Source organism: Phyllobates terribilis, unplaced genomic scaffold (genome assembly GCF_046119375.1).
Source record: "Phyllobates terribilis strain yellow unplaced genomic scaffold, ASM4611937v1 Scaffold_5__5_contigs__length_657084704, whole genome shotgun sequence".
Taxonomy (NCBI): Eukaryota; Metazoa; Chordata; class Amphibia; order Anura; family Dendrobatidae; genus Phyllobates; species Phyllobates terribilis.
This window is the reverse complement of record NW_027362765.1, coordinates 576,580,441-576,597,156: the sequence shown is the minus strand read 5'-3', so window position 1 is coordinate 576,597,156 and position 16,716 is coordinate 576,580,441. Positions and strand designations below refer to the sequence as shown.

Genomic DNA, 16,716 nt, shown 5'->3' with positions numbered 1-16,716 from the left:
ACCTTCCCAGAACAGCTGTAGTTATACTGAGAATAAATTACACACAGGTGGACTAAATTTACTAATTATTTGACTTCTGATGTCAATTAGTCGCTCAGGATTTTATTTAGGGGTATCGGATTACAGGGGGCTGAATATAAATTTTTAGGTTGACATTTTTAAAATAATTAGAAAACCATGTATCATTTCTAGTGATGAGTGAACGTGCTCGCCACTGCTCAATGCTCACCCGAGTATCTCTCAGTGCTCGGCGAGTATTTTCAGGTTGCTTGGGCGGGAATTCGGGTCCCCTCCCTGCATGTTTGGAGGGAGAGCACCCTCTGTTTCTTTAGAGAGCCAATGAACATTGCCTACCACGCACTGTAACCATGTTGGTTGTGGGCATTACAGTGATTGGCTGGCCGTACAGCATCATCAGGTCTATATAAGACCTGGGGCCGCTATGCTTGTCACAGGGTACCCCGGAATCAGGCAGAGTAGGGAGAGGTGCTGTGGCGTCCGGGAGAGATTTGCTTCTTTATAGTTGTTATGATCAACAACATAAACTAAGGAAAGAATGGGAAAAGCTGTTCCTACAGTAACACTAAGCTGAATCCCTACGATGTAGCGGGCAGCCTGTTCCTTGTGAACAGACCCGCCTTCGTCCTCGGCAAGGCTGAACGGAGACCTGTAGAATAAAGGGAGGGGTCCCTAAAAGAACTAAGGACTGGGACAAAAATGGGACACCTCCTAACAGAAGTTGTTGCAGAGCAAAAAGACAAACTGACAAAAAGTACTAGAGGTCCCAGAGGACCAAGCAAGCTAGACAGAGATAGGCACCAAAGCACCTGGCTAGAGAGACAGGCAAAAAACACTGAAGTCCAGCAAAGCCAGAAGGGCGGAGCTGGAATATATAGGCAGCTGGTCACGTGACCGCAAAACACAAGATAGCAAAAACTAACAGGAGGGCTCTAACAGTACCCCCTCTTCTATGAGGATCCTCCGGATCCTCCAGGCCCAGGCCTATCCGGAAACCTCCTGTGGAAAGCTTTAACAAGCCAAGGAGCAGAGACATCATCCGTCCTTACCCAAGAGTTGTCTTCGGGACCGAAACCCTTCCAGGAGACAAGATACTGTAATATCCCTCTATGCCATCTTGAATTCAAACTACAAGAAATTTCATATTCACCGTCCTCCACGACAGGAGGAACTGTGACAGTGGCGTCCCTATTAGAAACGTCAGCCTTTTTCAACAAGGAAACATGAAACACAGAATTAATCTTCCAGGAAGTAGGGACATCCAACCTGCCACAAAAAGCACGCCAAAAGCGAGCCACAAACTGAGGTCCTCTATCAGAAACAATATCCGTGGGAACGCCATGGAGCTTGACAATCTCCTTAACAAACGCCTTAGCGAGTGTCTTGGCGCAGGGCAACTTAATGAATGGAACCAAATGACACATCTTACTAAAACGGTCTACGACCACCCAGATGACAGTAAAACCCTCAGACACAGGAAGATCAGTAATAAAATCCATAGAGAGATGCGTCCAAGGCGCACTAGGAACCTCCATTGGTTCTCCACTGTCAGAGCATATTTTCTGGAAACTAGGACCTGAAGTTACAGGAGTTTTTACATCATTGACCCTGGACCTTATTCTCCTGTCCACACGAACAGCTAACTGCATAGCTTCTTGCAGAGTCTCAGGTGCAGGGAATGCAATTAGCAAATCCTTAACCCTTTCACTCAGACCAGCAATAAATAAACTTTTCAGCGCCGAATCATTCCACTTAACTTCTGAAGCCCATCTCCTGAAATGTGTGCAATAAATTTCAACATCATCTGATCCCTGATTCAAGCGTCTAAGTTCTGATTCAGCAAATGAGATTCGATCAGGATCGTCATATAATAGCCCCATAGCAGAAAAAAATTCCTCAACAGCACTTAAACACGGATCATTAGGTTGAAGAGAAAAGGCCCACCCCTGTGGTACTTTGCGCAAAAGTGACATAATAAAACCAATGCGCTGTGATTCATTCCCAGAGGACCACGGTCTCAAACGAAAGTATAACAAAAAAGCATTTTTAAAGGAAAAAAAATCTTGCTGTTTACCATAAAAAATATCAGGCAGTCCTACCTTCGGTTCCACAAAATGTGCTCCAGGACAGCTACTCACGTGTTGCTGAAGCTCGGCCACCTCCAGAGACAATCCCTGCAGGCGTTGAGCCAACTCCTGGACGGAAACCATATTGATCCCCGAATTTCTTTCCTTTAGTTTTCTTTTTTGGGCTGGACTTACTGTTATTATCTGCAACATAAACTAAGGAAAGAATGGGTGGAGCTGGAATATATAGGCAGCTGGTCACGTGACCGCAAAACACAAGATAGCAAAAACTAACAGGAGGGTTCTAACAGTAGTTCAGGGCTGGCGTCAGCACCCGGCACACCCGGGCAAGTGCCAGGGCCCTGAACAGGTGGCTGGGCCCACTCACCGTCGGGCATTCCACCGCGCTATGGGACCCGTGAGCGGTGTCAGTGCCCGCTCCCCCCCGCTTGCTCAGGGTCCCAGCAGCCAGCACAATACTTAACTCTCCCTGTGCCTCTGCAGCAGCTCTGTCCTCTTCCGCATCTGCTGCAATGTGATGTCTCAGGTCAGAGGGTGGGGTGACGTCTTTCCACCGCGCTCTCTCCTGAGCAGTCAGAGTGCAGAGCGGGAAGATGCCGGCCCGGGTGAGGAGTCCGGAGCAGCGGCAGCAGGTGAGAAGTGAGGTAAGTATTTGATTTTTTTTTTTAATGTATGGGGGCATGGAGCATTATATGGGGGGCGCCATCCTGCATGGGGCATTATATGAAGGGGTGTGACATCCTGCATGGGGCATTATATGGGAGGGGGGTGACATCCTGCATGGGGCATTATAAGGGGGAGTGACATCCTGCATGGGCCATTAAAAGGGGGGGAAGTGACATCCTGCATGGGGCATTATAAGGAAGGGGGGGAGGTGACATCCTGCATGGGGCATTATAAGGGGTCATGACATCCTGCAAGGGGCATTATAAGGGAGGGGGGTTGTGTGACATACTGCATGGGGCATTAAAAGGGGGGGAAGTGACATCCTGCATGGGGCAATATAAGGGAGGGGGGGTGACATAATTCATGGGGCATTAAAAGGGCGGGTGACATCCGGCATGGGGCATTAAAAGGGGGGAAGTGACATCCTGCATGGGGCATTATATGGGGGGGAGAGGTGACATCCTGCATAGGGCATTAAAAGGGGGGGGGTGACAGCTTGCATGGGGCATTATATGGGGCCAGTATTCTGTATGGACCGTTATATGAGGGCCAGTATTCTGTATGGAGCATTATATGGGGGCCAGTATCTTGTATGGAGCATTTTATGGGGGCCAGTATTCTGTATGGAGCGTTATATGGGGACCAGTATCCTGTATGCAGAGTTATAAGGGGTCAGTATTCTGTATGGAGCATTATATGGGGGCCAGTATCCTCTATGGAGCATTTTATGGGGGCCAGTATTCTGTATGGAGCGACTCGCCGGTTTCTGAGCTATTGTGGAATTTACAATAGATATCGCTCATTTAATGTAAGAAGTGAAATTTTTGGCATTGTACTATATATATATTTCTCTGCCCACTGAGACTCTTTCGCCCAGGGCCCACAAAAACCTGGAGTCGGCCCTGTTATAGTTAGTATAGGTATTCCACAACATATATACAGTATATATCCATCTGAACTAACAGTCCTTCTGTGGACTTATCCTGCTACATTTATTCAGTGGTGATAGCAGGAGTTAGGCAGGCAGGCAGTGTATGTGGCAGACTGCAGTGTATGATACAGCACAAGAGGGTCCATTGAACGTCCTGTCTGATGCTGCTGTAATAATTACAGATATTTGTAGACATAGGCCCAGACATCAGGGGCTAGGGTAAACTTTTTTTATCTTAATCCTGGTTATTGGCTTAAAAAGCAATCCAGAATACACCATTTTTCTGCTCCATTTGCTTGTTCTCACTGCAGCATAAAGCCAGATCTGTTCCATATTTCAGCGATAAAAATCCAGAAATTTAAACGGAACGTGGAAAATATTGGCCTCATTTTCCATTCTGTTGCAGTGTGTTGGTCAAGATATTCACACTAGGAGTCTGTGAAGAATTGTTTTAGCAAACTACAGGCCTGCTATTTAAAATCGTGGTTCTCTGTCAGATATAGCACCTATAAGAGTGTTCCAAAATCAGCCATTTTGTCCATTTTCATTTAGTTGCAGTGTGTTGCTCAAGCTATTCACACTAGGTCTCTGTGTAGAATAGTATTAGTAAATTACAGGCCTGCTATTTAAAACCGTTGTTCTCTGTCAGACATAACACCTATAAGAGTGTTCCAAAATCAGACATTTCTTCCATTTTCATTTCGTTGCAGTGTGCCATCAAGCTATTCATACTAGGTCTCTGTGTAGAATAGTATTAGTAAATTACAGGCCTTCTATTTAAAACTGTGGTTCCCTGTCAGACATAACACCTATAAGAGTGTTCCAAAATCAGACATTTCTTCCATTTTCATTCCGTTGCAGTGTGTCGGTCAAGCTATTCACACTAGGTCTCTGTCTAGAATAATATTAGTAAATTACAGGCCTTCTATTTAAAACAGTGTTTCTCTGTCAGACATATCATCTGTAAGAGTGTTCCAAAATCAGCCATTTCTTCCATTTTTATTTTGTTGCAGTGTGTCAGTCAAGGTATTCACACGTGGTCTCTGTGTAGAATAATATTAGTAAATTACAGGCCTGCTATTCTCTCTCTGCTGGTTCTCTGTCAGACGTATCACATATAACTGCGTTCCAAAATCAGCCATTCCTTGTGAACAAGGAAAATGTTGTCCTACATTTAAAACAGGCAAGGTGCTTGGCAAGAGAAGGGGAAGTGGACGTTATGGTGGTGGTGCATGCAGAAGCCAAGGCCGAGGACGTGGCCGTGGGCAAGCTGAAATTGTGCCACAGCAAACACCCACATCTTGTCGCTCGACCTTCCTGTCCAAATTACTAGGGGACCACAGAACACCACTATTGAACACAGAGCAGTGTCAAAAGGTTGTTGGTTGGATAGCACACCAGTTTCTCGTAATGCCAACACGATGGAAGTTGCCAGTACAAGTGTTAAGTCTTCCCGAGTGTGGATATTTTTTAAAGATAACCCCAAAAAGGCCATTTGCACAACCTGCCAGGCCAGCATCAGCAGGGGTAGCAAAACTAGCAGCCTGACCACCACCAGCATGATCAGGCATATGGCAGCAAAGCACCTGACTAAGTGGGCCGAACCCCAGGGTCCAGTAACAGTGTCTGCGAGTGCCACCACTGCTTCTTCTGCTGTTGTGCATGCACGCCAATGCCCTGTCCATGGTGCATGACAAGATGCCTCCCGCCCTGCACATGTCGTTGAACACTCTCAACTAGCACCATCAGCAAGCACGTCCATGTCCTTGTCGCAGAGCAGCGTTCAGTTGTCCCTACCTCAGAAAAGTTTCCGAAGATGATGAGGGAGAACCTTGCTGACCTTACCAACATCCTCTGTGATTCCTCTGTGCCTTATAATTATTGGGCATCCAAGCTGGACACGTGGCATGAACTGGCTCTCTATGCCTTGGAGGTCCTGGTCTGCCCTGCCGCTAGCGTTTTATCAAAATGGGTATTTAGTGCTGCCGGTGGAATTATAACCAATAGACGCATCTGCCTGTCAACTGAAAATGCTAACAGGCTGACTCTTATAAAAATGAACAAGGGCTGGATTGGGCCAGACTTCTCAACACCACCAAATGATAGCAGCGTAACGTAAACTCAAATACAGTGTTTTTTTTTGGGAGATCTACTCTATTCCCATGCACCTCTGTCTATAAACCCAGACATGGGTATACGCTTCCTGATTTTGTCTATTTGCTCTTGTCCTCCTCCTTCTCCGCATCCTCCACCACCATATCACCACCATATGTACCATATCAACATATCTACGTCTCTTGCAAGGGACTTTGGCGTTGCTCCAAATTTTTGGCAGCCGTTGCTTCATTGCATAGTCAAACAGTATGGGAGACCCACTTACTAATAATGAGAACATTGTTTTCAGGAGGCCCTCCGGCCTCTACATCTCTCGCAAGGGGCATTGGAGTTCCTCCAAATTTTTGGCAGCCATTGCTTCACTGCATAGGCAAACAGTATGAGAGACCCATTTCCTAATAATGGGAACATTGTTTTCAGGAGGCCCTCCGATCTCTACGTATCTTGCAAGGGGCATTGGAGATCCTTCACATTTTTGGCAGCCATTGCTTCACTGCATATGCAAACAGTATGGGAGACCCACTTCCTAATAATGGGAACATTGTTTTCAGGAGGCCCTCCAGCCTCTACGTCTTTTGCAAGGGGCATTGAAGTTCCTCTAAATTTTTGGCAGCCGTTGCTTCACTGTATATGCAAACAGTATGGGAGACCCACTTCCTAATAATGGGAACATTGTTTTCAGGAGGCCCACCGGCCTCTACGTCTTTTGCAAGGGGCATTGGAGTTCCTCCAAATTTTTGGCATCCGTTGCTTCACTGCATACGCAAACAGTATGGGAGACCCACTTCCTAATAATGGGAACATTATTTTCAGGAGGCCCTACGACCTCTACGTCTCTTGCAAGGGGCATTGGAGTGCCTCCAAATTTTTGGTAGCCATTGCTTCACTTCAAAAGCAAACAGTATGGCAGACCCACTTCCTAATAATGGGAAAATTGTTTTCAGAAGGCCCTTCGACCTCTACATCTCTTGCAAGGGGCATTGGAGTTCCTTCAAATTTTTGGCAGCCATTGCTTCACTGCATAGGCAAACAGTATGAGAGACCCATTTCCTAATAATGGGAACATTGTTTTCAGGAGGCCCTCCGATCTCTACGTATCTTGCAAGGGGCATTGGAGATCCTTCACATTTTTGGCAGCCATTGCTTCACTGCATATGCAAACAGTATGGGAGACCCACTTCCTAATAATGGGAACATTGTTTTCAGGAGGCCCTCCAGCCTCTACGTCTTTTGCAAGGGGCATTGAAGTTCCTCTAAATTTTTGGCAGCAGTTGCTTCACTGTATATGCAAACAGTATGGGAGACCCACTTCCTAATAATGGGAACATTGTTTTCAGGAGGCCCTCCGGCCTCTACGTCTTTTGCAAGGGGCATTGGAGTTCCTCCAAATTTTTGGCATCCGTTGCTTCACTGCATACGCAAACAGTATGGGAGACCCACTTCCTAATAATGGGAACATTATTTTCAGGAGGCCCTACGACCTCTACGTCTCTTGCAAGGGGCATTGGAGTGCCTCCAAATTTTTGGTAGCCATTGCTTCACTTCAAAAGCAAACAGTATGGCAGACCCACTTCCTAATAATGGGAAAATTGTTTTCAGAAGGCCCTTCGACCTCTACATCTCTTGCAAGGGGCATTGGAGTTCCTTCAAATTTTTGGCAGCCATTGCTTCACAGCATAGGCAAACAGTATGGGAGACCCACTTCCTAATAATGGAAACATTATTTTCAGGAAGCCCTCTGATCTCTATGTCTCTTGCAAGGGGCATTGGAGTTCCTTCACATTTTTGGCAGCCATTGCTTCACAGCATAGGCAAACAGTATGGCAGACCCACTTACTAATAATGGGAACATTGTTTTCAGGAGGCCCTTCGACCTCTATGTCTCTTGCAAGGGGCATTGGAGTGCCTCCAAATTTTTGACAGCCATTGCATTCACTGCATATGCAAACAGTATGGGAGACCCTCCACCTTTCTAATGGGAATATGTAGTTCCTGAGGCCCAGGTCTATGTGTCTTTAAATTGTTAGTAGGGTTTTTCCTAAATTTTGACAGTCGTTGCACTCACTGCATACCCTATAACTGAATAGCAGACCCTCTCCTTTCTAATGAGAACATGTCATACTCATTACTGTGGCCCACCTCTACGCGTCTTTAAATTTGTTAGTGGGGATTTTCCCAAATTTTGGCAACCCTTGCAGTCACAGCATGGGCATTACCACTATAGGAGTCCGGCTCCTTTATAGTGGGAACATTTTTTTTACTGAGACCCTCCTCCCTTGCAGTCACTGCATATGCATAGAAGTATAGGAGACCCACTCGTTATTAATGGGAACAACAAAGCATAGCCGGTGGATGGCTCTCTTAACAATTGCAAGGGCCGACTGCTGGCACTTTAAAAATAGTAAGCGCCGCCTGATGGCCCTAAAAAATTAGGCTTTGTGACTTTCAGAGTCATCATAAATTAAACAGGATATGTCTGATGATGTGTCACACATCACATGGCCAGACAAGGTTGTAAAATGTTAAAATGACATTTCCCAGTGAATGCATTTGGCTTGGTTGAAAGCAATGCAAAAATGTAAAAACGCATCAAAAACGCTACGTGTGAACATAGCCCAAGGTATGGAGGAACATTTTTGTATATTTATTTTGCCTTATATACCAGCCATTACCCTGGAAAGGATGTTCCTTAACATATTTTTCTGGAAAATCCATCTTTTGGTTTTGCTTTTGTATGTTTTATTGTGATTCCGTAAAAGTGGCGTAATACCTCTGACAACATTGTTGACAGCATTGACCTGGGAGTCAGAAATTATTCCAGGGTTCTTCCCCATGCAGTTCCAATGTCATCTGAACACTGTTCACATCGATTTGGGCAATTTTAAGGCCCTCTGCAGACCGCCGGGTGGGGCCGCCAGAAAAATGCTCGAGTTTCCCATAGACTTACATTGGGCTCGTTACTCTTAGCACTTGAGCATTCCAATTTGCTTGACTCGAAGAATGAGTACCCGAGCATTTTAGTGCTTGCTCATCACTAATCCTAACATGTTTTATACAACTATACAAATCTACTTAAATCAGCAATGAACAATGTAAAAAAATGGTGGAATTGTGTTTTGTTTTTTATTTTTGCTTCTCCCCCGAAAATTTAATTACTATAAATTAAACCCAGCATTTACAACAACATGACTTACAAAAAATACATATTTCTACATAGATGTAAAAGTTAGAAAAGTCAGTACCGTACCTCCTGAAGGGTGAGTTGAAAAATCCCAAAATTTTGTGTGGTCCTGAAGACCAATGGTCTGGAAGTGGTTAAGAGTAAAAAGTATGGCAATCACTTCTGTATACAGGATATATTATAAAAAACTAGACAATTCGTGCAATAAAATATATTGTTCTATACTAGAGAGTTGGCACTCATGTTATGATAAAAAATACTTTATTATGTTTCTTAATGTAGACGGAAATCATATGTAGGAACAATATAAAAAAGATCTGCTATATGGTGTGTTTCTGTTTTATTCAGCACATTGACTCGAGAATGGTTTCTAATGAGGGTACTTACAAGGCGGTCTGTCTGCAGGCAGATGTATCCACACAGTTGTGTCTTGTCCATTCAGCAGATAACACAGTGGGGGCACAACATGCAGAAGTCATGGAGACTGCTGACCCTGCTCCTATCAGCCCAATTATCCAGCAGGGGAATGTGGTGCCTGGCTGGGGACTTCTGTAGCTGGAAGGGAAGGTATGTACAGTTCTGCCTATACAAATACTTGACATTTTACTAATCCATACGAGAAGTCTGACAAGACAGAAAGTACTGTATGTATGAAATGCTTCTCTGTCCACTTAGTATATTAAAAGTGTATAGTATCTCTTTATGAGCATGTAATCTATTTCATTAGTATTTCTACATTTTATATTGCATGGTTTACAATTAAGCCTACAAGTAAATGTGTTACTTTGCAATAATATTTTATTGTGTGCAGTTTGGCAATGTATAACTTTGGTTTTTGAAATGAACACTTCTTAAATGGGTGCATAGACTATAGCTCTTGAACTGCTCCAGGGATGTCAAATCTAACAACTACTGATTACGTGATGTTTCCTGTCATTACATTGTGCAAATTTGTCCTGTATACTGGTGATAAGAGATTACTTAGGCAAGGATAAGGTTTCTGCTGACCAGCAGAATGTTATCACTCTCAGGAAAGTTGACCCCGGTGTCATAGTGGATATAACTGAGTTATTTGCTCCTGGGCGTAGAATTGGTAGTGTACTAACTAGAATTGTAGAATTGCGTAGCCAATTTGGGGACTAGCAACTGCTAAAATAAGCATGCCTAAAGGTCCTACCATGCAGGCCAATAAATGAACAGAAACAAGTGATGGAGGTGATTGGCGCTCTTTTGCTTTCGGGTACATGTAACAATGATTGTGTTTGTGGTTTGCACAAAGGAATATTCCCCCTAATGTCATACACTTTACATGATTGTTGGCAGCAGGTTCCCGATTTACAGGAGGGAATGTGCTGTTGATCAGTCACCATTTTTAAGTCCACATAAAGGAGGAGATAATGTGATCAACAAGCATTTTGTCAGTTGCTTTGTTGCTGCGTCTTTTACTTTGGGCAATTATCAGGAACAAGCAGTCGTACATACCTTTATTTGGGTGCTCATTGCCCCATGTATAAGGCCCTTTGGGATGGCCATAATTCAGGGAATTTTTCATCATACCATACAAAAATCCAACTATATTGATCAATAAGTGTACACCTCACATACTACAAATGACCATGTATGTATTTAGAGAATCTGTGGAAATAACTCACAATGTGCTGGAAAATCACTTCAATTGATGGTGCTTTGGGATAGAAAATATCATTACAAGTGACTGCTGTTGAGTGTGAATATGGGAAGGAAATCAATTAAATTGAATGGAATCAAGCAACTACTCACCTTTATATTATAATTAATTGATGTATTTTCAATCATTTAATATACTTAATTTTGTAGTGGTCTTAGTTGGGAATCTCGCTCTCGAGCTGTGGAACAAGTTCATCTCCGCTGTACAGAGGGTTCATTGGAATGGATGTACCCAGTTCGGGCCTTACGCATTATTCTGGAACCCAACATTATCAACAGCAAGCATACCACTGTCTGCATAAAGCCGCGTTCACAATTCCAAGGCGCTAACCTTTATGTCGAGAGGAGAAGAGAACTACACCTGCTAGTTAGTGAGATAGGTGGAGCATGGAAGGTGCATTGCTTTGGCATGGACAGTTCTCAGAGAGTAGCTCTGTTCTTACAGGCCAGTCTACACCAGGATCTGAACAGGAGGACAGCAGGGTTTCAGTATGAGCTTCTTAACAGCCAATCTTCAGGACCTATATTTCAAAAGTTTGCATTAGTGGAAGGTAAGATTGTAGCTTTATGTTACTTATCACATAGAACTTAGACTAAGAAAAAATAATTGCAAATGGGTGTAGGTGATTAGATGGGGCATGAGTTTGGTCATTTATTTTTTGTTATTATTGTTCGTTTCTATTAAGTTGACATATTATTAAACTGACCTTTATTATAGGTGTAAAAAATGGGAAAAAAGTGCTACCTTGTAATCTGATTTTGCTGATCCAATAAAAGTGTTGAACAATACCCTGGACTGATTCTCTACTTTAGCAGTGCTTGTTCTGTCCCATTTTTTACATTCCTATGAGTTACTGGTGCCCTGTCTAATCCTTGTGTATGAGAACAGCAGCAGCTGGGATTGGAAAGACAGAGCCTTAAAACAGAGTTAGTAGTGGCACATCTCTTCTAGTTGAGCATACTACCGTACGAGCTGCACTATGAAGAGTTCTGAGTTTTTTTCCTTTCTAGCTGAGGTTTAGGATATTGATCTATGACCCCAGATTCATTGTACTGGGATATTTGGTTACACATTGTTTCATTTCATTTTCTGTCTAGATGCTTGTCGACCTTGTGATGATGAAGACCTTCTTATGGCTGTTTGCACAAGTGACTTTGGTAAGCGTCCAAGCCTTCTAAACACCGTAATTCTCAAATTCTACTACATGGCATTTCCCACAATGTATATACAAATGTGGTGCTGATCTCTTGCATATAGGGAAATTAGAGATGTTCTTCAAAACTGAAATCACAATCATAATACAGTCTCATGATTGTAATTTTTTCTTTCAGTTAATAAAGTCACATTGTGATTGTAATTTAGCCATGCGGAGTTAGCCAGGCGGCCAAACGTGAGGTCGTTATTTAGGTAATTAATTGAATGTAGTTTATGATGATTTTCAATTCACCTGTGAAAAATCTTCCAGGACCCTAATGTATCAGAAAAAAAATGAACTGCTCAGATCAGCCATGTTTCCTTGAACGGGTCGAGCTGTAGCACCAGGCATTGCCATACATCATTGTTTGGTACTGTGTCCGGCCAAACAAGGGGCTGAAGTGCTTAGGATTCTTCATTTTGCTGTAAGGTAGAAATCTGAACCCCACTGGTCATACAATGAAGGCATAATACAAGAAAAGACCATCAGTTGATAACCACATGAATGAACTTCCTAAAATGCTGAACAAATGTACAGCTTGGAAGGAATAATATACATTTTTACTCACAGCTAATTGCGGAAGGAACAATGCAGACATTGTACATCTTTCAGAAAAATTCCGACAACAGTATTACCATCTTTATGAGAAATTCTGAAAAACAAAAATGCTGGTCTTCCTGGTCTTGATTTAATACACTTAGTACATCATTTATCCAAATCACATAAATGTCCAGAAACTAAATTAGCCTCCAGCAGCCCCGCAGTGTTTAAAATAACCTCTTTGTTAAGAAATGAAGATGAAGTCAACGGAAGAAATTAGTTTTAGTTTCACTTAATCCAACCAATTTCATAACATATCAGAAAATTGAAAAAAAATCTGCTGCTTCTAAAACAAGAACTAGGCTTTTTTTGTGTCATATTATACAAACAGATACCTTGAAAACTTGAATTTGGTTTTATTATCAAAAAAAAAATTGTAGAAGGTTAGATACCAAATCACATGAAGAAGATACCAAATCATATTAAGATAGAAAATATTCTCTGGTATTGTTGTATGAAAGAAACATAAGCCTGGGAGAAGAATGTGCCATTAAAAAACTATTCCATCAGAGAATTTTAGGGTTAGGCGATGTGCACACATTCATGTTTTGCAGCAGAAAATTCAGCTGTAAATCCTGATGTGTTGATAGCAAAAACACTGTGTAAAATATGCACTTTTTGCTACTTTTTTGACATGCGTTTATACTGCGTATTTTTCCCAACTCATTAGTATGGGTGAAAAATGTGCAAGAATTGACATGCTGCAAAATTAAATCTGCTGCAAATCTTCAAGAAAAAAATAAGCATTGAGTGCATGAGATTTCAGAAATATCATTCATTTTGCTGACACTGTAAAATTCTGAGTATTTTCCATACCAAATTCGTATGGACAAAACAACGCAACAAAAAAAAGCAACGTGTGTACAGAGCCTTAAGAATGCTACAATCCTTTCTCCACTTTGTCCATATATGATTCTAAGGCAGCAGACTGCGGGGACCCCCAACCAAACCCCGGTGCATGCCTAGTCCCTCTACCGACCCCCCTTGCCTTGGCAATAATGTACTCGGTACAACTGGATGGGTGAGGATCGGAAACAGCTTTATTAACTTTTTCCCTTCATTTAGTGAGAAAGGCATTTAACTTTTCAAATCAGCTTGTTGCCAAATGCTCTGTGTCTCCACACAGGCAAGTCAGCCAACAAGTAGAACTCTCCAACATGTCTTTTCTTTATTTCCAGGCCGCTGTGGCTTGTAAAGTCTCTAATTCCAGGACCACTGGGGAAAAGGAAGGAGGGTGGGACATCACCTTGTTTATATATCCATAGGACAGCTTGTGACAGCCGTCCGTTTCATTTCATTGGTCCCTTCAGGGACTTCCTATTTTTTCTGGCCAGTAAGGGGCAGCGGAGGGGAACCACCAATTGCCACGGCTCGGGGAGGGGCTACCCCAGTCAGAGGCTTTTTCCTTATTTAGTGCAGTGCCTGCCATTGCTCAGGGTGTTTGTTGTGCATGGCATGTGCCCTGTGTGTCGCAAAGGTAGTCTGACTTGGTCAGGATATGTAAATTAAGAGATAAGGAATTTATTCCCTAACGTGAAGGAAAGACTAGCTGTAACTAGTGTAGGGTAGAGCTGTGCCCCTGGGTATGCAGAAGTTAAAACTACTAATTCTGTAATAAAATATAGAAAAATAAGTCTCGAATAGCATCTGAATTAGTATTAAATCTTTTACAACTTTATGGTATTATTATGTTTTTTCTTTAATCCCTTAGTGGTAAGAGGCTCAATAATATGTGTTACCCATGACTCGGAAACCCAGATTTCGCAAGTGGACATCGCTGCTATAAAAGTTCACAGACAAAGAAACAGTGTTTTCCAGCCGAATGATCGCTCTGGTACATGGACTGGATCCGTTAGAACTTTGCTGCAATGCAGAGTCAAAAAAGGAGATGGTGATTTTCTTTTCACTGGCAGTGAACATTTCGGGAATGCCTGGCTGGGATGTGCCCCTCGATATAAGGATTTTGTAGAAATTTACCAGAAAGCCAAAAAGCTGAGATGTAACCCTTGTGATTTCCAGATATGAACCTGACATTTTGCCACTTGAATTGACTATTGGTGTGATGTGTTGGCATTTAATGTTTATGATTCATTGCTTATATTGATCATATAGTTATACTTGAAAGCCAGAACTGTTTACAATACTATCAGTACGTTTTCATGAGCCGGGCAAAGCCACGCGATAAGGACTACACCCTGGCACACACAGTCCCCGTGATTCCATACTACCAAGCCTTTCGGTGCCCAGACAGATTTTGGAAATAGTCATACTTTTGCATTCACTGGAGCTTGCCACAATTTTAATAAAGAGGAAGAGGCATAGAAAAGTACAAAAGATGCTTTATATACTTGTATATATACAGTTAGGTCCATATTTATTTGGACAGAGACAACATTTTTCTAATTTTGGTTCTAGACATTACCACAATGAATTTTAAACAAAACAATTCAGATGCAGTTGAAGTTCAGACTTTCAGCTTTCATTTGAGGGTATCCACATTAAAATTGGATGAAGGGTTTAGGAGTGTCAACTCCTTAACATGTGCCACCCTGTTTTTAAAGGGACCAAAAGTAATTGGACAGATTAAATAATTGTAAATAAAATGTTCATTTCTAGTACTTGGTTGAAAACCCTTTGTCGACAATGACTGCCTGAAGTCTTGAACTCATGGACATCACCAGACGCTGTGTTTCCTCCTTTTTGATGCTCTGCCAGGCCTTCACTGCGGTGGTTTTCAGTTGCAGTTTGTTTGTGGGCGTTTCTGTCTGAAGTTTAGTCTTTAACAAGTGAAATGCATGCTCAATTGGGTTGAGATCGGGTGACTGACTGGGCCATTCAAGAATATTCCACTTCTTTGCTTTGATAAACTCCAGGGTTGCTTTGGCTTTATGTCTTGGGTCATTGTTCATCTGTAGTATGAAATGACGACCAATCAGTCTTGCTGCATTTGGCTGGATCACAGCACACAGTATGGCTCTGAATACATCAGAATTAATTCGGCTGCTTCTGTCCTGTGTCACATCATCAATAAACACTAGTGACCCAGTGCCACTGGCAGCCATGCATGCCCAAGCCATCACACTGCCTCCGCCGTGTTTTACAGATGATGTGGTATGCTTTGGATCATGAGCTGTACCACGCCTTCACCATACTTTTCTCTTTCCATCATTCTGGTAGAGGTTGATCTTGGTTTCATCTGTCCAAAGAATGTTCTTCCAGAACTGTGCTGACTTTTTTAGATGTTTTTTTAGCAAAGTCCAGTCTAGCCTTTTTATACTTGATGCTTATGAGTGGCTTGCACCGTGCAGGGAACCCTCTGTATTTACTTTCATGCAGTCTTCTCTTTATGGTAGATTTGGATATTGATACGTCTACCTCCTGGAGAGTGTTTTTCACTTGGTTGGCTGTTGTGAAGGGGTTTCTCTTCACCATGGAGATTATTCTGCAATCATCCACCACTGTTGTCTTCCGTGGGCGCCCAGGTCTTTTTGCATTGATGAGTTCACCAGTGCTTTCTTTCTTTCTCAGGATGTACCAAACAGTAGATTTTGCCACTCCTAATATTGTAGCAATTTCTCGGATGGTTTTTTTCTGTTTTTGCAGCTTAAGGATGGCTTGTTTCACCTGCATGGAGAGCTCCTTTGACCGCATGTTTACTTCACAACAAAACCTTCCAAATGCAAGCACCACACCTCAAATCAACTCCAGACCATTTATCTGCTTAATTGAGAATGACATAACGAAGGGATTGCCCACACCTGTCCATGAAATAGCCTTGGAGTCAATTGTCCAATTACTTTTGGTCCCTTTAAAAACAGGGTGGCACATGTTAAGGAGCTGAAACTCCTAAACCCTTCATCCAATTTTAATGTGGATACCCTCAAATGAAAGCTGAAAGTCTGAACTTCAACTGCATCTGAATTGTTTTGTTTAAAATTCATTGTGGTAATGTCTAGAACCAAAATTAGAAAAATGTTGTCTCTGTCCAAATATATATGGACCTAACTGTATACTTGGGGGCACATTGCATTATGCCTGCTTACATATGAGAATTTTACAGAGCCCATGCGACCCTGTGGTTAATTCTTCACATTCTCCAAAGTTCTATTTTTTTTTACAGATCTATTCCTTTGATGAGCATGAAAAGGTGCTGAGTGTATAGTACCCAGTATGATGAATCTTACAGAAATCCACATTTTCATTTAATAAATGTTGTACTGGGATGCTGATATAACA

At 42.4% G+C, this 16,716-nt stretch overlaps 1 protein-coding gene across 1 annotated transcript; it reads left to right on the top strand.

Moving 5' to 3' along the window:
- The first annotated feature begins 9,423 nt into the window (after positions 1-9,423).
- On the top strand, positions 9,424-14,875 carry LOC141271353 (meteorin-like protein). The gene is made up of 4 exons (XM_073681459.1): positions 9,424-9,565; positions 10,835-11,235; positions 11,783-11,842; positions 14,192-14,875. Exons 1-4 carry the CDS (start codon positions 9,465-9,467, stop codon positions 14,503-14,505), a joined length of 876 nt encoding a protein of 291 aa, XP_073537560.1. The 5' UTR covers positions 9,424-9,464; the 3' UTR covers positions 14,506-14,875.
- The last annotated feature ends 1,841 nt before the right edge of the window (positions 14,876-16,716 follow it).

Bases quoted from the DNA above. Each gene is read 5' to 3' on its own strand.
- LOC141271353 (XM_073681459.1), top strand. From the start codon at position 9,465: ATGCAGAAGTCATGGAGACTGCTGACCCTGCTCCTATCAGCCCAATTA. The intron at 11,236-11,782 runs GTAAGATTGTAG...TTTTCTGTCTAG, and splicing joins AAAGTTTGCATTAGTGGAAG to ATGCTTGTCGACCTTGTGAT. The intron at 11,843-14,191 runs GTAAGCGTCCAA...TTAATCCCTTAG, and splicing joins TGTTTGCACAAGTGACTTTG to TGGTAAGAGGCTCAATAATA.